The 21452-nt window shown below is 35.8% G+C and overlaps 1 protein-coding gene across 2 annotated transcripts in view; it reads left to right on the top strand.

The window, feature by feature from the left end:
* Positions 1-11199, top strand: part of CWC22 (CWC22 spliceosome associated protein homolog) — a 102112-nt gene extending 90913 nt beyond the window's left edge. For both annotated transcript variants that reach the window (XM_063647668.1, XM_054478218.2), the window contains exons 15-20: positions 1063-1140; positions 1739-1891; positions 3496-3623; positions 5164-5265; positions 5358-5578; positions 10356-11199. In XM_063647668.1, coding sequence (XP_063503738.1) covers positions 1063-1140; positions 1739-1891; positions 3496-3623; positions 5164-5265; positions 5358-5578; positions 10356-10942 — 1269 coding nt within the window. In that variant the 3' untranslated portion in view covers positions 10943-11199. The remainder of the gene's footprint in view (positions 1-1062; positions 1141-1738; positions 1892-3495; positions 3624-5163; positions 5266-5357; positions 5579-10355) is intronic.
* Positions 11200-21452: the final 10253 nt, after the last annotated feature.

Below are 21452 nucleotides of genomic sequence, written 5' to 3'. Positions count from 1 at the left end.
TGACAAAATGTCAAAATTGTTCATTGAAAATATAAAGGTAAAAATTAAAAAGCAACACGTTTTTATATGCTTACTTTCTGTTTGCACAAAGCAAGTATATTACAGTTACTCTATTTGGAAAATTGTTTTAAGTTTCTGGTAAATCTTTATAGAAAAGATTACACTGATCGTAGATGAATTAACACCTTTTTTCATTTTGTCTCTATTCACCTTATGTTGCTTGAGTTTTTTCATCTATGACATTGCTATAATCAATACATATTTCATTTGAATTATTTCAGCAATTAACATGTTAATTAAAAAACTAATTTGTTAAGTAGAAATCATCTGTGAGGATAGTATTTCTTGACTGGGCATTTATCCATTAGTTTAACAGAATTTTCAGAGAGGTTTACATGGCACCTGAATAGCTAATTGGAACAATATACTAGCAGTTATGGAATGATTCCATTTATTTGTATAGATCCATATAGATAGGTCTATATGAATAACATTTATTTTGAGGTGAGAAAATTCATCCACAGAGGTATTTTTTGATGTTTCTTTATCAACGTTAACTTTATGTTAACGTTGAAGTTGTACCGACTTATGCCTCAGTAAAGACTAATAATGATCTGCCTTTTCCATGCTAAATATATTCCTTAGCAATTGAGTTCATATCCTTGGGACATATGTAACTGAATTGTTAGATGTTGTGTTGGTGAGACTGTATTTAAAAGAATTCTGCATAGAATCCTTTAAGAATGCAGTGTATTAAATCTCTCCCTCATATGTCTGTTTCCTATACTAGGTTTTCTTGATGTGGTTCATACTTATCATGAATTTAGAATTTTATAATTAATGTAATTAGCATAAATGACTGTGGAAGCTGTCAGCCAGACCCAAGGCTGTAAAAAATTATGAGTTTGACATAGATTGAGGTTTTTATTTTATTTACAAAATTTTTGAACTGTTTTAAACCCTTATTTAAAAACGCAGGCAGTCACTATCATACTGGTAAATTATACAATATTTAGTCTCTTTGTGTTTTGAATCATTAATGTATTTTTTTTCCGCAAATAGAAAGAACTCTGCAACATGATACTTGATTGCTGTGCCCAACAGAGGACATACGAAAAATTTTTTGGCTTATTAGCTGGGGTGAGTTCCAGCCTCTACTGAGGGAATCCTTAAAACAAATATTGTAAATTAATGGTGTCTGCTTTATGGTCTGGTCTCATATAACAACATATTACCACTTTTGCTAAAAGCAAATTATTATCTCCTTCCTCAGGTTTCCCACTCTCTTCACCTTCCTCTTTTTCTACTTCATTTTTGCAGTGCTTTAACTTTGCATATCACTTTTCCAGAGCTTTTTGGAATTTTCCATGATTTGTAATAATTTCCCAATAGACGACAAGTAAATGCTGTCTTTTCAAAATCTCAAAGCAGTGTCTAAAGTCAAGTACATGTTCAGGCAGCACAATTAAAGCATGATCTAAAATATTTCTTTAAGCTCTACCCACATGTGATCAGCTACATGTATGATTTTGTTTTAACATGTAAATCTCAGGTAATTAGAAACATATATATTAACTTCTTTTTTGAGCATCATATGGCACAAAAGGATTTAGTGATATATGCTCTTTGAAAATATAAAACATATTTATTAAGTTTTGGTTCAGTAAATTTAGGATTTAATATGCTCATAATTTTATTAACATTCAATTTTTAATGGTACTGATTTTTTATTTATTAGCGATTTTGCATGCTAAAGAAAGAGTACATGGAATCCTTTGAAGGTATATTCAAAGAACAGTATGATACCATCCATCGCTTGGAAACAAACAAATTGAGAAATGTTGCTAAGATGTTTGCTCACCTTTTATACACTGATTCACTTCCATGGAGTGTAAGTACATGGGTCAATATTTATACTTCCTTCCTAATTCCCTGTTCTCAAATAGATTTTCATATAAGCTAGCCATATTTATCCTATTATGAAATGTGCTTTAAAATGAAATGTGTAGAACTGCTGTCTTTGAGATTATCGTCATGTAATAAGGAATCAGAAAGCTAGGTAAATAATATACAAGAAATACTATATTTGTATTATATTAATAGTCCAAACATGCCAGTGTTTCAATAGTGATGGCTAGGAGTGTCTTCAGGAAAAATACTGCAGATTTTCATCTTCTCCGTGTACACACACATGCATGCACACTCACATCCACATATGCCACTATTTTGGTGGTAAATGTGTCTCTGAATTACTCTCCCTTGATTCCCGAGGGAATAACTCTCCATGGGTCCTCTTGTTGTGTTTAAGAAAAAATGATTGTTCTAGAAGGATGTGTTCTTTTTAGCAGACATTGAAGTTGGGTAAGCTATAGAGAGAATATCCTATAGTCATAGAACAAAGAAAGATATATTCTTGATGGGAAAATGTGCCCTGGATTGAAATTTGAAAGGCATTCATTAAGTTGGCATTTATTTTACAGCTATTATTCAACCAATGTTAGTTAGCCACCACTTATATACTGAGTCATTGAGAGAGGTGCTGGGTATTCAAAGTGAATTATACATGGCCCCTCCTTTCAAGAGGGTTACAGTATAAGACCAGAGGTAAGATATGCCCATAGCAATGATACAAAATAAAAAGTCTTAGATTCTAAGAAAAGCAAAATTGCTAAAGGAATTGAAAGAAAGAAAGAGAAGAGAAATGACATCCAGGAGGAAAGAACAGGATTATCTTGTAGAGTGCCATCCTACTAATGGTAGAATGAGGCAATATCTCAAACTTAAAAACATTGGTTAGATTTTTTTAGTACTTTAAGTACCAAGTATGTCCAGCTACATTAATAGGCATTTGTAATCTAACCCAGGAGACTAATTGTAATAATTTTTGACTTCTTTTTTTCCCCTCTTTGAGAAAATGAAGTGAGAATTTTAAACAATTAGCTAACTAATGGGCCCCCCAAACACATAACCCATAAAAACTAGAGGTTACTTTTATTTTTATTTGCCCTAAAAATATTTCTTTAGGCATTTCAGTTTTTAAGCCACATTCTTAATATTCTGAATAAACCATTATACTTTCTGTCTTTTTTTTTTTTATCATATATTATATGTGCTAAACAAAATTGTAGCCTAAAGTGCTAAGTGGCATTTTGCCCCAAACCTTCATATACACCACATTTTGATGAGTAAGGTTTAGGAGCTAGTAATCTTTACCATTATATGCTCAAGAGAGGATATCTTCCCTGCTATAAAAAGCACATTACTCAAAACAGAGAATGAAATCTATTTCTGTAGCATCTTAACATTTTGAAAGTTAGTATAAAGAAGTAGTTTTAAACTTTATGTCAGCATAAGGGGAGATATTCAGAGATAACTCTGGTTGAAGATGGGAATAAATAGTAATTTTGAGAAACACTTAAACCTACAAATATTGGTCACTCTGTCCTGTCTTTTATAAATTAAAATATACTTGTCTTTTTTGATTTTAATTTTCAGGTTCTTGAATGTATAAAACTGAGTGAAGAAACCACTACATCATCCAGTAGAATTTTTGTCAAAATATTTTTCCAGGAACTGTGTGAATACATGGGTCTTCCTAAACTTAATGCAAGATTAAAGGATGAGTAAGTTTGCCATTAAGCACTTTTTATTCTTATTGACCTCTGGTTTTCTCCCATTGTAGCAGACATAAGCCCATCCGAGATTGTAAAAACAAGAACTAAGCCCCCTGAGACTTTCTTCATCCATGAATCACTATGAATCTCATGTTATGTCACACAGGACAACATGCAACTTTTAGTGGTGGTTTTTAGTTTAAGTGGAGTTCAGATTAATGCCTTTTTAAATTTTCTTAGAAAATACAGAATTATTTTTGTATGCTCACTTGAATTCTCCAGCGATATTTATAATTTTATTTTCTTTTTACCCTAATTTTAAGCCTTAGAATGATAACTAATATTATCAGTGGACAGTTTTGAGTATATATTTCATCTATTAATAATTGTTCAAATTATTACATAGAACTAGAGCCTTATTTCAGGACTATTATGTAATCCTCTCTCACCTTTCTTATTTCCTATTTGTTCAGATTGCCACTTAGATTGACTTCTACTCCATTGACACTACTGAAATCATCCTTTGAGATTTCTCAGTGACCACCTGCCATATTCAGTTGTCTTTCTCAGGCTGCATGCCTCTTCACTTCTCTGCCTCACTTATGCAGTTGACCACCTACTCACTGTGGCTCCACACTTTCTTCTCACTTCCTCTCTCAGTCTTCTCCTCAGCCTGCCTCTTCATTGTTCCTGGGTTCCACACGCTGTCTCTGGACTATTCCATCCACTTCTCTTGGCTTCATATACTTGCTTATTTGGTCCCTGTCTACTTGACCAGGCTCATCTTCTCTCTCTTCAGCAAGCTGCACTCCAGCCATACCAACACTGCCAAGCTTGTTAAACACATCTGGCTCTTTCATGCTTCCTTACCTCAGTTCCCACTGCTGGCATTTTCCTGTCTTATTGATCTATCTGGCAAACTCTTAATCATTCTTCTTATATTTTACCTTTTTCTGTGAGAAAGTTTTTTCTGACTCCACTGAGTAGTTACTCAGTGTGGTGCTGAAAACCAAATGTCCAAAACCACCTTGTATTGTTAGTGTCTTTCTGGTTGTCTCACTCCATATATATTGTAATTATATGGTCTTCATCCTTGATTTCTCCCTGTTGATGACTTACACCTCTCCCCCAGTACTTGACACAGTTCTATGTATGTGTGTGTACATGCACATACAACAGAGAAGGTTTTTAAAATTTTTTGTACATATACTCACTTATATACATATGTGTGCATATATATATACACACTATATATATTCACACGTGTATATATGTGTATATATTTATCTTTCTATGTGTGTGTAAAAAAAGTTTTTTAAAAACCTCCTACATTGTATAATGATAGAAATCAAGTTTGGTACATTATTACTTGACCCTACTCATTTCGTTTAGATAGCACGTAACCTAACCTAATAAATGACATCAACTAGTTACTTGGTTGTATTTCATTTAGTAATTTAATATATGAAAAGTCTGAAAAATGACTAAGGATTTTACCTTTTTATCTTTAAGCAATGTATTCTCTTTTGTTTATTTTTTTCCTTTTTAGAACTCTACAGCCATTCTTTGAAGGATTATTACCCCGAGATAATCCAAGAAACACTCGGTTTGCCATCAACTTCTTTACTTCTATAGGTCTTGGAGGTTTAACGTAAGGATTATTCTCAGAATTTATGTTCAGATTATAAAATCATCTCATAATCGTCTTTGAAATAGAATCTAACAGATTATATTTTAAATTAGGGATGAACTGCGTGAGCATCTCAAAAATACACCAAAGGTCATCGTGGCACAGAAACCAGATGTTGAGCAAAATAGATCCTCCCCATCCTCTTCCTCTTCAGCATCCTCCTCTTCAGAGTCTGACTCATCCGACTCTGATTCTGACAGCAGTGATAGCAGTTCAGAGTCTTCCAGTGAAGAGAGCGACTCTTCATCCATCAGTAGTCATAGCTCTGCCTCAGGTATTGAAGCTCATTTGTAATTTGGCTTGCTCTTTTCTAATAAATATATTGCTGATATATATGAAGGAAGAAAATAATTTGATTGCTTATTTGTTTTAGAGATCAGTTGTTTAAAAGCCACAATTAATACAAATGGTCCCATCTATCATTCTTGCAGTCTGTAGTACAACATTTATAATCCTGGGATTACCTTTTGACATCCTCATCATAGAAATGAAAATATTTCATTCGCAGATACTTATCTGAGTGATGACTGATATGAACCATCCATTCATAATGTTTGTAATTTAGTTTATAGGAGCTATCCTGATGTTTTTATTTTAAATAAATTTTAGTTTTTTACTTTTAATATTAAAGCTGTTTGTAATTGACATATATCATACATTCAATATGGATCTCAGATGCTATATGAATTTTTATAAAGGGAACACAGCCTCATAGCTAGCACACAGATCAAGACATACCGGTACCCCAGAAGTTCTCTGTGTTTCCTCTCCCAGTTCCTACTCCTTCCATCCTCATGGCAGCTACTATTCTGGTTTGTAATTTCATAAATTAATTTTGCCTGTTTTTACCTTTAGCATTATGTATTATGGACTCCTTTTTATGTCTGGCTTATTTTTTTACCATTATGTTTGTGAGATTTAGGTGCATTACTGCATTTAGTTATAGTTAATTCAGTAATATTGCTGTGTAGTTTCCTACTATATGAATATACCACAATATATATTTATCATTTTTGCTCAACAGACTTTAGATTTACAAGTGATATTCCATGTATATTCTTGCACATATCTTTTGATGACGTTATTTATTTTTTCACATTTCTACTGGGTATATACCTATAGGTGGAGTCAGTGTGTCATAAGATGTACATATATTTAGCTTTAGTGAATACTGTCAGTTTTCCAAGTGGTTATTCCAATTTACACTCCCACCGGCCATGTATAAGAGTTTCAGTAGCTCCCATTCTCATTAATACTTCAAATTAACAGTCTTTTTCATTTCAGCCATTCTGGTGGATGTGTAATGGTACTGCATTGTGGTTTTAGTTTTAATTTGCATTTCAACTAAAGAAGTTAAATGCCATTTTACCCATTATTGACCATTTGGATTTTTGTTGTCAAGCGGCTGTTCAAGTATTTTACCAATTTTTTTAAATTAAGTTGTTTTCTCTGTTGATTTGTAGGTTTTCTTTACATATTCTAGATATGATATCTTTTGTACATATGTGTATTGCAAATAACCAGTCCCATTCTTGTCTCTCTAGCCCTGCAAGGCTACCAGACCTCTGGTGTCTTCTGTCCCTCAGTAGCTTCCCTGAATCAGCAGATGCTCCCAGGGAGAAAGTGGCTGTAGAACATCACTTCTCAATGTTTCTGCTTTCTCCTGCATCTTGGCCCCTCTAGTCCTTGTTTTTCCACTAGCTCTCTGATGCCTTTATAATTTTTACTTTGTAACTGTAACCTTTTATTCTGAGCTAATTTTAGACTTAGGAAAGTTGCAAAAACAGTACAGAGAATTTCCATATACTCTTCATCCAACTTCCCCTAATGGTAGCATCTTACATAATCCTGGTTCATTTATCAAACTAGGAAATTAGCATTGGAACAGCATTATTGACTAGACTACAGATGTGATTTGAAAACCAGTTTTACCACTAGTGTCGTTTTTCTTATTTCAGGATTCTGCTAGCATTTAACTGTATTCTCAGTTTTCTGCATTCTGTGATAGTTCCTCTCAGGCTTTCCTTGTTCTTAATAGCTTTAACACTTTTGAAGTCCTCTGGTCACTTATTTTGTAACCTGTCCCTCAGTATGGAGTTTCGTCTGATGTTTTCTCATTATTAGAATGAGATTAGACATTTTTGGCAAGAGTACATTAGAAACAATGTGTTGTTCTTCGTGCATCTTATCAAGAGGTTCGTAATTTTATTTTGGGTGACAACCTTGATCACTTGAGTAAGGTGGTGTCCACTGGATGTCTTCAGGGAAACTATTTTTCTCTGTGAAAATATCTTGTAGGGAGGTAACTTGATACTATGCAAATCTCTTTTTCCTCCAGCTTTTACTCACTAATTTTAACATCCATCTTTGGATCTTGTCTGCAACGCTTATTTTTACTATGGTGTTTTCCTAATGGTGATTTTTTATTTGTCTGTTTTCTTCTACATCTAGTAATTGAATTTCTTCTATAAGAAAGTGTTGTCCCTCTTCCCTCATTTATTTATTTAGTCAACTGTATATATCAATATAGACTCACGGTTATTTATCTTATCCTGTGGGTTAAAGTCCAATACTGTCATTTATTTTGTTCAAATCATCTTAGCTTTGGCAATTAGGAGTTCCTTCAACTTGATTTCTGTGTACTTTTCAACGTTTTTCAATGCAACATTTTAAAATTGTATCTGGCATTTCTAGTTATTTTCAGCAGGAGCACAGGTTTGCCACAGTCTTCTCTATCCTACCTGGAAGTGGAAATGCTATAGTAAAAGATGTTTTCAAAGTTTGATCTGGTTCACAGTTTCTGAAAAGATCTGTGTTGTTTTACCCAAGGTCAGCTCTGCTTTCTTTCATTACAGTATCTTGGTCCAAATAAGGGATTGTCTGCTTATCCTACATGCATGTCATTTCTCATTTTGTTTTGTTTGGATGCAATATTTCATCAAATATGGCATCAGTACTTTCCTCTGTAGCCTTAAATTGAAAGGCTAATCTTTACACCTTTGTTCCATAGCTGGTTATGTTTCAAAGTGTTTTACATACTGTGTGACATCCAGAATTGTGGGACTGTTTTTTGTATTATCAGAGAAAGATTGTTTGCTTACAGGAACTTTTATTCATGAATTGAAGTGTACAAACATTGTTCATTTAACATTCACCATTTTTATATTCTACAGAATTTGTTATTTCATGGTATCCATTTTGAGAACAGATGATAACACAGCATGAATTGCTGCAATAAGGAAGCTTGCTGATTCAAAATTAATTTGCCTTCTCATACAATTTCAGTAGAGAACTTTGTTTTATTAATAAAATATTAAATAGCATAAAAGCAGCATGAACTGCCCCAAAATTAGCAAATTATAATGCAAACATAGCAAACGGAGAAGAGATTGCCTGTTGTTATATGGCTGGGTTTTAATATCAGTAAAGCCCGACAGTGGTGTACAGTAGGATCAGGGGGACGCTGGTTTAGCACAGAGCCAGATGGTTTCTGCTTGGGTAGCTGCAGCTCAGCTGAGCTGTTTGATAGGAACCAGAGAAATAGGTCCTTAGTGGCAAACCAACTGACTGTACCATGTGCCAAAGATATGCATTTAGCGGAAGAAATAGAGGCTGGTACAGTGAGATTTAGGTAGAGTTAGGGTGACAAGAGGCACTTTTCTATCATATTTTCTCTTTCTTGTCTATGTATGAATTTGACAGAAATTTTTGTTATCTTAGCATCTTTGATTTATGCACCCAAATTAACAGATAAACTGATTAAATTTGTTTTATTGCTTAAAGTGGTTATTTCAGTATAGCCATTTTATATTTATAGTTGTGATTATATCAGCAAAATCAAATTGTTTGAGGTCTTTTCAGAAGAGTTTCTACAGAAACTAAAGCCTATGACTGTAAATCTTAACATATCTGCTCTTGTTGGTGCAATTAGTGCCTCTCTGATAGTAATGGGAGAACTATTGTTTTTGCAGGAAGAGGCCTTTCATTGAGAAATACATGTTCATGCTGTTAAGCAAACCCAGTTATTCTACTCCTCCTATGTTTAGGAAGTGAATGCTAGTTTGGGTGATCATTGTATTTTGATCTGACTTAATAGTCCTATGAATAACACTCTATGGGCTGGAATTTTAGCTTTTGGATTCAATTTGTTAAGTAGAAATGTACCATTTGAGTTGCTTTCTAAAATTTTTACATTTGCTATAAAATTTCTGTTTACTGTCTTAAATCTCAAGATCAAAACAGTACTTTAGTAACTAATGTTGAGATATTATATATTCCCCTTCCTCCCTCCCCTCCCCTTCCCTTTTTTTTTTTTTTTTTTTTTGGACAGAGTCCCACTTTGTTACCCAGGCTGGAGTCTAGTGGTGCATTCTTGGCATACTGCAACCTCTGCCTCCCAGGCTCAATTGATCCTCCCACCTCAGGCTCCTGAGTAGCTGAGACTACAGGCTTACGCCACCACAGCTAGCTAATTTTTGAATTTTTTGTAGAGAAGGGGTTTTCGCTACGTTACCCAGGCTGGTCTCCAACTTCTGGGCTCAAGCAGTCTGTCCCCAACCCCCTCTGCTTCCCAAAGTGCTGGGATTATAGGCATGAGCCACTGTACCTGGCCTGAAATGTTGTATATTCTTAAAAGGCCGAGCTGGGCAGATCACCTGAGGTCAGGAGTTCGAGACCAGCCTGACCAACAGGGAGAAACCCTGTCTCTACTAAAAATACAAAAATTAGCCAGACATGGTGGCAGACGCCTGCAATCTCAGCTATTCGGGAGGCTAAGGCAGGAGAATCACTTGAACCCAGGAGGCAGAGGTTGCAGTGAGCCGAGATTGCGCCACTGCACTCCAGCCTGGGCAACGAGCAAAACTGTCTCAAAAAATAAAATTAAGCATTTGGTAAGACTCTGTGTCATCAGACTTTCTATTCAATCAATTTGGCTTTGCACCTGGTTTATCTGAGTTAGTAAACCTACACTGTATCAGTAAATGTGATTGTTATAATTATGAAATTAAGATTGAAATAAAAGCTAACTGTCTTTTATTTTACACACGCAGCTAATGATGTAAGAAAGAAGGGACATGGGAAGACCAGAAGTAAAGAGGTAGATAAATTGATCAGAAACCAGCAAACAAATGATAGGAAACAAAAAGAAAGAAGACAAGAACACGGGCACCAGGAAACAAGGACTGAGAGAGAAAGAAGATCAGAAAAACACAGAGATCAAAATTCAAGAGATTCAAATTGGAGAGATCCTATAACAAAGTACACATCAGACAAAGATGTTCCTTCTGAACGAAATAACTACAGTAGAGTTGCGAATGACAGAGACCAAGAAATGCATATAGATTTGGAAAATAAGCATGGTGATCCGAAAAAGAAGAGAGGAGAGAGAAGAAATTCTTTTTCTGAAAATGAGAAGCATACACACCGAAATAAAGACAGTGAAAATTTCAGAAGAAAAGATAGATCAAAGTCAAGGGAAATGAATAGAAGGCACTCAGGCTCAAGAAGTGATGAAGATAGATATCAAAATGGTGCTGAGAGACGATGGGAAAAATCTAGCAGATACTCTGAACAATCCAGAGAATCAAAGAAAAATCAGGACCGGCGAAGAGAAAAGTCTCCAGCAAAACAAAAATAATTCTACAAAATAACATAAACTGGACATGCCTTATATTCAGTTGAAACAAATTATTTTTTACTTTGATTGACGAACTTTATAGAGAATTCTTGTATAAAGTATTGGTTTGTATTTGTAAATTTAAAAAATGTTTTCATTTTAACATGTTTTATAATTGGTACATCTCAAGGCCCTACACATAAAATTATTTGAAAACTTTCACCAGAAAGGGATGTAAGTCTCGCTTATATTTTGTGAATAAAATGATCAAAAGCTCATTGATTCAGTGATGTTTTTTCAGTTGACAAAATATTTTTTAATTGTTTAAGAAGCTGTTATAGTGAATTATCAGTGCTTTTTTGTTTGTAACTGAAGACCAAAACAGGTGAACCTTTTCAGTTTAACATTTTTGCTTTGTTAATGAGATGTTATGAATCTTTTTCAGGTAGTCACTTTTTTTTTTTTTTAAGTAGAGGATTTGTTACAATTTTCATATTAGGCTTTGAACAAAGTATGTAATGTGTAATTTTTTTCACAAGTGTTGGTAAAGCTAGGTGTATGTTAGTCTTTAAACCAATACACAGTTATTTATAATTAGAACTTCTCCCACAGGAAATATTTCTTCTCTCTGGACTCCTTGATATCATTTAATTGAAATTCTTTGTGATTAGTGCATTTTTCTCAGCCTTGAAGTTATATCACTGTTGATGAATTAATGTGTATTTAATTTTTAGTTTAGGTTAATAGATCATTGGAAAACATATAGTTGTGAAATATGCAAGCAGCCTAACTGTAATTTCAGTTTTTTATACGAATTTTAAGGGTTTCCATCATTGTAACTGTTAACCAATTAATTAATATGACCACATTAGTTATTACTTTTGAAATAAATATTTCCTCTAAGATATTAGACTTGCTGACAAGCATTTTAACTTCCTTGCTAAATATAGACTTCTTGTGTTTGTTCACCTTAAAAGTGCATATAGTTCATTTTAGCCAATGTTTGGTTTCAGGAATAGTGGGACCACCATTTTAATGTTTAGTTTTTGGGCATATGCTGATTCAAAATGTTTCCTATTTTTGTTGTTTAACTTGAGTATAAATAACAATAAAATTCATGTAAAGAAATATCCGCTCCTTCTCCCCACCAACTCACAAAAAGCATTCATTCGAATGAGACAGCTTGGATAAATTCCTTTTAGTGTTTTCTCCCTTTGTGGTGGTTAAAATTTGGTGTCATTGGAAGGGACCATCATGGACAGTGCATTCCACAGAACTACAAGCTGAGCAAATTGGATTTAACAAACATGTAGGCCATGAGCCCTAAGGGAAACAGTTAATTTTTTTTACCTGAACCCTCATCTTCAGGGTTGGTAAAAAGGAAAAAGCAGTAGACTAGAAATTTTAGTTTATTTTCTACACTTTAACCTTAGTTCATGACTTTTACATGTAAAAATGGGAACCCATTCATTTTATTAAGTGCTTAAGACCTTAGAGTTATTCGATTATTTTTAAAATGTTATTAATATGTATTAATCTTCTACTGTTTGCTCAGGTTTGTTTTAGGTACTAGAGATAAAACAGTGAAGAGTCTCTACTCATTGAGCCATAGTTCTGGGGAGGGAGATGGTAAACAAAGACAGTAAATAAATATGTGATATATCCAGTAGTGATAAGTGCTATGAAGAAAAGTAAAGCAGAGAAAGGCGAGACAGTGATTGGGGGACAGGGTGTATAGACAGAGCAGTTATTTGATGAGGTGATGCTTGCCCAGATATCTGAACAGAGTGAGGGCTTGAGACATGTGGGTTGCTTGGGAAGAACCTTGTAGGCAGAAGGAACAGCTGTAATACAGATGTTTTTTGATAGAAAATAGTGCCTGGAAATTTTTGTTAACATTTCCTATTCTACTTAATTTGTGTTTTGTCGTGTGTGTGTGTTCCTCACTATGTTCTATACTCTTATACAAGCAATTAATACCTAACTACCTCTAGCAGAAGTATTTTGAGTATAAGTGAGTTATATCAGAAGCAGAGACTAGAAGCTGGATTGAGGAACTATCCTGTTCTGCTTTGAAAATGCATTTCTGCAGCATCAACTATGATGTATTCACATGTACTGTCTGCCGCTCAGGCAGATTTTTCACCTTCATTCTTTTAATGTGTAAACAAGAAACATGTTGCCTATGTTTGCTATTTCTATATTTTTACACTATTTCAGAGTTAGTATTTTTTAAGGATCAACTGAATTCTAGATACTTTGCATGCTCATTCCTTTTCAGCTTCTCAATTTCCTTACTTCCAAAGTTCTAATTCTACATCCCTAGCTACCTACTCCCATTGTCATCCCCGTTAGGTTGGCTTTCAAATCATACCACCTCTGAAATCCCTCCTTGAAGCATCATACTTTGGCCATTTCCCAACCAGTTCACCTGCTTTAGTACTGCTATTCTAGAAATCCTTTCACCTCAGCAAACCTTCTGATCCATTGACTTTGTTATAATCAGTTACCAATCCCCACCCCAGCACTTCTTTACTTCCCTCATTCCATGATCTATCATTCCAATAGATAAATGAACAAATAACGAATTTAATTCTTTCAAAACAACCCCATGAGAATTGATATTGTCTTCCTACATCACAGAAGAGGAGACTGGAGTCCAAAGAGACTAATTAGGCTCAGGCCACAAAGTTGGTAAGTAGCAGGATTTAACTCAGATCATCTTCATTCCAAAGCACAACTGGAAGATGAATAAAAGCCAGAGAGAAGGATTTGAGAATCAGCTCTGTCTCCTAGCAGCTGTGTGAACTTAGGCAAATTATTTCACTTTTCTGACCTTGTGATTCACCTTTAAAATACTTTTGTCTACCTTACACAGTTGTAGTGATAATTATATGAAATAATGAAGTCAAAGGCCTTAGAATACCATGTAACACAGTGGGCATTCAGCAGAGTTCTTTTTCATAGCATACCGCAAAGATTTGGAAGAAAATCAGGCTCATCAACTGGTTCACTGATTGCTTCATTCCGTCTGTAATGCCATTTATAGTTGAAAAAAAACAGAATCATGTTAAAGTAGCACAGCAAAATGAATTGATTGTTTTGGAGTCAAGGTGTGACAGAGTAATTATCCATCACTTTTATGATAGTACCTGTTTCCCAGATGTACATATCCTGTTAGTCAAGCAACCTACTTCCTGTGTCTTATACCACTACTTCACATTTCTCAAATGTATTATCAGAAACAAAGGTTTTGGCTATCCAAGATAGTTATGAGTGAGGTTTTTATTCTTGACTTGCTTTGTTACACCATTTTGATTTTGACTTAACTGACATGTAATCCCCCCCCTCCAAAATTCATAGATTAGCAGATTAAAATCTTCCCCATAGAATCCTGATGCCTTATTTTTTAGAATCCTGATGCCTTTGTTTTCCAATCCAATTCTCACTTCTTCCAATGTAGTCAAATGTCTTTTCTGTCTGATCTTTCAAGTTCTTTCATTCTGTTCTGTGTATATTCCATGGGATATTTATTCGGCCAAGCAAACTTTAACACCCACTCATACTTTAGGAGAGAGCTCAGAGTGCCCAGTGTGACATCTCGGAAACCTGTTCCCTTAACATGGACATTTTCACATTATACACTTTGAAACACTCACTGAAACATCTCCAAATGGTGGTCCTGGCTCTCATTGTGATGTCTTGTGTCCCCTCAACCTTGAATATGCTCTGCGACTTCCATTTATACTCACCCACTTATTACTAAACCTCATTAAAAATCTCTGAGTCTGTTGCATATCTCCAATTAGAACTTCAGTTTCTTGAAGTTGGTTAATTGCATCTATGCATTTTATGTTTACTAGACATAAAAATGAAGACAATTGTCTCTACCACTCCCACCTTCCCCTCCTGCCACCCAAAGTTCATGATTTATGGTGAGAAACTAAGCTATTGAGTTCATCTCAGATCATCTTAGGCACAGGTAAGAGGCAATGAGATAACAACCCAAAGTCACACAGAGCTGTGCATGTCTGTGTACATACTGCAGAAAAGTGCACAAGTTCCTGTGGCTGAAATGGAGGTATCTGCTTTTAGGAAAAGACTCAGATTTCATATAGAGTAACTTAGTACCATTTAATTTGAATACTATTTGGCAACTGCAAATTAAGTCTGACTGGATTTTTAATCTTACCATTACCCCTTTCTGGCTGTTGACATTTAGGCAGGTCTTTGAACCTCTTAGTTTTTTACCTGTACAATGGTACAATTATAGCACCTCCCTCAAATGGTGGGTGATCTCTGTGGCATACTTAGTGCCTGCAACTAAGTGCTCAGTGTGCTATTATTGCTGTTACTGGTTTTATTCTTAACCATTTTCATTAAAGCTGACATAATACCATTAGACCAGGAATTGCAAACTCTAATACCTACAGGGGCCAGGTGAATATCACAAATGAGACAAATTGGGTAGTGAATTGGAGTCATTTAAAGGTGGCACCATTTACTCAACTTCATCCAATTCTGCCTGTTAAAATGAAGACAAGGTTGGCCATTTCCCTGGTATTTGAAAGAATTAAAGAATCCAAATTTTTATGGAGCTTCTGATTTTTAAATGTTGACTATTAAATAGGCCAGAATTAAGCTGTCCAAACAAAATGATCTACAGGCAAACTAACTTTACAGTAGCTAATTTGTGACTCCACTCTAGACGCTCAAAAACTATTACTTAATTCTGGAATGGCAGTGTTCGACATAGAAGGTCATTTTTCAGTTTCTGCTCCTCGTAGAGTGGGAAGATAAGGTCCTTCATCTTTCTTGAAACACCTTTTACTTTGCTAACCTCAGTAATCCCTGCTAGCTAAATTGCTTTAAAACTTTTGTCAAGTTTTAGTTCTGCACTTCGTTGGTCTACTCCCTCCCTGTAATCCAGGGATGTAAAATACAATTGGTTTTTCCTAAAATCTGCATATTTTCTAATCTCCTGCAATTGGTTCCACCAATCTCCCATCACCTGAGTTTTCATTGCTAGTCTATAACCAAATCACCAAATTGCTTTGGAAAACTTTGGCATGCACCCCTATCTTCCCACACAAACTGCTGTCACCATAGTTCTGGCCCTTTTTACTTTTTCTTTTCTGTTTCAACTGTTAGACAATAGTTTATTGGTTATCTCTGCTGTGTGTCATGTACTATGCTAGTTGCTGAGGATACAGCCATGAGCAACGGGGACCTCTTCTCAGTTGAGCCTAAATTACTACAGGAGGAAGCAGAAAATAATCAAGTTTTTTAAAAAATAAAAACTTATACTTTGAAAAATGTTAGCCATTTGGAAAAGCTGAGAGACCACTTATGTATCATCCACCTAGATTCAGATTAATCGAAAGCATTATTTTCATCTTGTCACTGCCTTATACATTGAAGCAATGACTCTTCCAGCCCATAGGATAAATGTAAATTTCCACCCTGTTACTTTAGTTTCTTTAAAGTCCAAATTCAACCTGTCTTTTCTTAACATTTGCTCTAGGAGCTGCCATCCTTTAAAAGCAAGACGATGTGACAGGCATGTCAGTGTCTGATTTTTACAGGAACAACTGTAAGGTAAGAGATATCCCAATTTTACAGCTTACACACTGGTGTTTACCCAGCTAAGACATGGCAGAGCCAGGACTGCATCAGTCACGTGATCCCGCTTGACAAGTGAAAACGTTTTTTGCTGATTGCCTTGCTGCACAAACATTGCTGGACAGGGCTGGTTATTTACTGTCCTGAAAAGACGTTGTTCTTTCTCATCTCTGGATGTCTGCCTCCAGTGTACCCTCCACTTGAAATATCCTTTTCTGTTTGCCTATCCAAATCTTTCAAAATTCAGCACATCTACCTTGCTACTCATAAAAGTATGCAATTCAAGCCCCATGTGTTAAAAGACCCTGTGATCAGTACTTAATGCATTGTGCATTGAGATCATTTTTATCATTTATCCTTTTTTAAAATTTCAGCTTTTATTTTATTTTATTTTATTTTATTTTTTTCGAGACAGAGTCTCACTCTGTCACCCAGGCTGGAGTGCAGCGGTGTGATCTTGGCTCACTGCAACCTCCGCCTCCCAGGTTCAAGTGGTTCTCCTGCCTCAGCCTCTCGAGCAGCTGAGATTACAGGCGTCTGCCACCATGTCTGGCTAATTTTTGTATTTTTAGTAGAGATGGGGTTTCACCATGTTGGCGAGGCTGGTCTCAAACTCCTGACCTCATGATCTGCCTGCCTCAGCCTCCCAAACTGCTAGGATTACAGGCGTGGGCCACCCTGACTGGCCTCAGCTTTTATTTTAGATACGGGGATACATGTGTAGGACTGTTACATGGGTATGTGAGACCCAGGTAATGAGCTAGTACCTAATAGGTAGTTTTTCGACTCATGCCCCCATCCCCATCCCCTCCCTCCCCTCTCTAGTAGTCTGTGGTGTCTGTTGTTCCAATGTTTATGTCCATATTAGCTCCCACTTATGACCGAGAAATGTGGTATTTGGTTTCTGTTCCTGTTATCTGCTTAGGATAATGACCACTGGCTGCATCCATGTTGCGACAAAGGACATAATTTCATTTTTTATGGCTGTGTAATATTCCATGGTGTATGTGTATCATGTTTGTTTTATCCAATCCACCATTGATGAACACCTAGGTTGATTCCACATCTTTGCTGTTGTGAATAGCATGGTGATGATGATAGGAGTGTGTGTGTCTTTTTGGTATAATAATCTACATTATTCTGGGCATATATACCCAGTCATGGGATTGCTGGGTCAAATGATAGCTCTGTTTTATGTTCTCTGAGAAATCTCCAAACTGCTTTCCACAGTGGCTGAAGTAATTTACATTCCCACCAACAGCATGTAAGTGTTCTGTTTTCTCCTCAGCCTCGTCAGCACCTGTTGTTTTTTTTTTTTTTTTACTTTTAATAATAGCCATTCTAACTGGTATGACATGGTATCTCATTGTGATTTTGATTTGCATTTCTCTGATGATTGGTGATATTGAGCATTTTCTTCATGTTTGTTGGTCACTTGAATGTCTTCTTTTGAGAAGTACCTGTCCATGTCATTTGCCCATTTTTTAATGGGGTTATTTATTTTTGGCTTGTTGATTTGTTTAAATTCCTTATAGATTCTGGATGTTAGACCTCTGCCAGATGCATAATTTGTGAATATTTTCTCACATTCTATAGGTTATCTGCTTACTCTGTTGATGATTTATTTTGTTCAATAAATGGTGCTGAGATAACTGGCTAGCCATATTCAGAGGAATGAAACTAGACTCTTACCTTTTACAAACTTTTTTACAAAAATTTTGCAAAAATTACCTAAAGATGGATTAAAGATTTAAGTGTAAGACCTCAATTTATAAACATCCTAGAAGAAAACCTAGGAAATACCCTTATCATTTATCTTACCCCCTCAAGCAGGTTATACAATCATTGGGAGCAGGGGTTTTGTCTTAAACATTGCCTTTCCCTCTGCATCTTGCTATAGGCCAGAGTTTCTTAACCTCAGCACTGTTGACATTTTGCACCAGTTGATTATTTGTTGTATGGGGCTATCCTATGCAACCTGGGATATTCAGCAGTGTTCCTGGCATTACCTGCTAGATGCCAAGAGTACAAATCTCCCAGTCCTGTAGTACATCTCCAGACACTGCCAATTATGCCCTGGTAGGAAACATTGTCCCAGTTCATTGCCATTGTCATAGACCTAACATTTAGGAATTACTCCAGTGGATGGCAGTGATGGTGCTTGTCCTACACAGCATCACTTTTGTCTACTCAAATAAAGCTCTGTAGACTTATATTGCCCTCTTGTTTTTGTGAGGACAAAATTTGTTTTAAATGAGGAACTCATTTAATAGAGTGGTGTACAGCAATGTTCCAACTGTTTTTATTTGTCAAGATACTTTGATATTCTAGGGAAATAAGTAGGTTTTCTGCAAATATAAGCATTATTATTTGCCTGTTAATATGATTGTCCCATACAGGTTCTGGTTTCTTACTGTAGCTGTAACCAACTTTTATCTGAGGGACAACTAGCTGTGACTATTGAATTATTTTAACGCTATGTTAGAGAATTCGATAATTAGGTTATCTAATACCTGAATACCTTCATTTTGTTATGTCTGTATTTTTTTAATATTTTAATAGACTTAATTTTTTAAAGCAATTTTAGGTTCACAGCAATACTGAGCAAAAGGTACAGAGATTTCCCAGGTACCCTTTGCCCTTACATGTGCATAGCCTCCCCATTATCAACAACCCCCACCAGGGGGTGCATTTGCTGCAATTGACAAACCTACATTGACACATCATCACCCAAAGTCCATAGGTTACCTTGGAGGGTTCACTCTTGCAAGAATCCTAATTTTTTTTAACCATCTTTTTATTTATAGAGACAGGGTTTTGCTATGTTGCCCAGGCTGGTCTCAAACTCCTGGGCTCAAGTGTTTCCCCCACCTCAGCCTCTCAAGTAGCTAGAACTGGAGGCACACACCACCTCACACAGCTAACACCTTAATTTTTGATCAGACACTTCAGTGACAGTCAAGTGGTTGTTAAAGTGAATTACCTAGTTGTTTTATCAGTAATTTCATGCATTACGATACCTAAAAGATTGAGCAAATGAGATTGAATCGACTGCAAGTCAGCTTCTCTCCTGGTAACAGGAAATCCTGAAATGAGTATCTTTGGTATGAGTTAGGAGTCATTGTGGGTTCCATTCTTTATATAGCACCCTATTTTGTTTAACCATAGATCTTCCCTGCCCTAAAACTATTTTTGTGACTAATATATGTGAAGCCCCTGTGAGAGCTGTACTGAACATTTGCTGCTTTTTTGTCTGAGGATTGTTCCTCTTTCTGATGAAATGATTCTAGTGAACCAGCTAACAAAATAACTTCCTGGCCTGGCCACTCCTAGTACCCCATTCCGCTGGGCACTGTAATTGGTTCAGGAAGGAGCATATGACCTAAGCTGGGCCACAAGGAGTTCTACTCTCGTGGTTTTTCAATTTGGCCATGAAACACATGGCCATGTCTAAAGGCATAGCAGAGCAGGAAGGGTGTTTATTGCAGCTGGAGCATTCACTGACCTATGGAAAAAGGTAGGGTGCAGTAGGAGAGGATTAGTGCAGTTCAAAGGAAGCAGGGCCCAGAGAGAGGAGCAGAATCTGAACAATTTTGTTTGAGTCCCTGAATTGAGTTGTGGCTGAAGTTAGCCTCCCAGTTGTATGAGCCAATGAATCCTCTTTCTACTTAAGCTACTTTGATTTGGATTGGTACCACTTGCACTAAAAGTATCTGTATTAATTCAGAGATTTTCCTGTTGATGGATAGTTTGAATCATTTGGTACAATCAGCTATTCCCACCATACTATACTTTTGCTTGCATACTTTTGCTTGCAGCTCTTTAACTATAGATGGAAATAAGTACAGACTCAATAAAGATGCCTATGGAAAAAATACAATAAAGGACCTTTGGGTGTCTCTTAATACTTTATGGAAACATCTAAATGAGAGATTTTTAGATGAGGTTGATTGTTTCACTAGAAATCACTGCTCCATTTTTATAAATTACAGAGAATCTCTCCTTTAACAGCACCCTTCCTGGGCTTTGAAACGCACCGCACAGGTGCAACAATTCAATTCACACACAAAAATTGGTTTTATATTACCAGTGAGAAGGACTAAGCATAGCTATTTTGGGAGTTGTAATATCTCCTTTAAGCCACAAAGGTACTTGAGCACATTACCTTAACAACCAATGTATTCTGGAGATCATTTTAGAATATGAAATACTGAACAGCAAGAACATTGTGAACATTTTCAATTTCTTACACAATATAAATGTAGTCTGAAAATCCCATTATACACAAATACAACAAATACATACAGACCCTTAAAATACAAGAAAGAATGTGAAAAATAAGTATTACCACCATTCCTCAAGTTTCTAGAACAATTTTACTCTTCTCCTTAATATAATTTTTTGTCCAGCAAAGGGAAAGACTAAACTCATGGATAGTTATCCAAAGAGGTAAAGGAGAGAAGAGAAAATTGTTTGTGGTAATTGAAAGATGCTGCCTACGGTAGCACAAATAATCCCATTCACAGCTGCCAGCTTGCTACGCGTTACTTACTTATGCTTTGGGCAACTATTGTGGAAATGACAGGAGGACAGGAAGGCACGAGAAAGGGGCAGACAGCTACTGATGAAAGAGTCATCAACTACTGTAGATACTTCTTGGAGATTGGAAGTTGAATTTTACATTCCTTTATATCCCCAGGTTTAATTAAAAAAAATTGCTTGTAGGTGTTCAGTAAACATTTGATAAATGAATGGGGAACAGTTCAGTTATTTTCCTTGAATCCTAGGCAGGATGATTTGATACACTTTGGATTCTTGAGGTTTTATGAAATTTTAAGTGCAGGGCAAACTACTATTTACCCAACTGAAGTCCAAATGTAAGCATTTTATGGTAAACCAGGAGAAAGTA

The sequence above is a fragment of the Pongo pygmaeus genome, chromosome 11 (assembly GCF_028885625.2).
Source record: "Pongo pygmaeus isolate AG05252 chromosome 11, NHGRI_mPonPyg2-v2.0_pri, whole genome shotgun sequence".
In the NCBI taxonomy this organism is placed as follows: Eukaryota; Metazoa; Chordata; class Mammalia; order Primates; family Hominidae; genus Pongo; species Pongo pygmaeus.
This window is presented reverse-complemented; position numbering and strand designations above follow the sequence as displayed.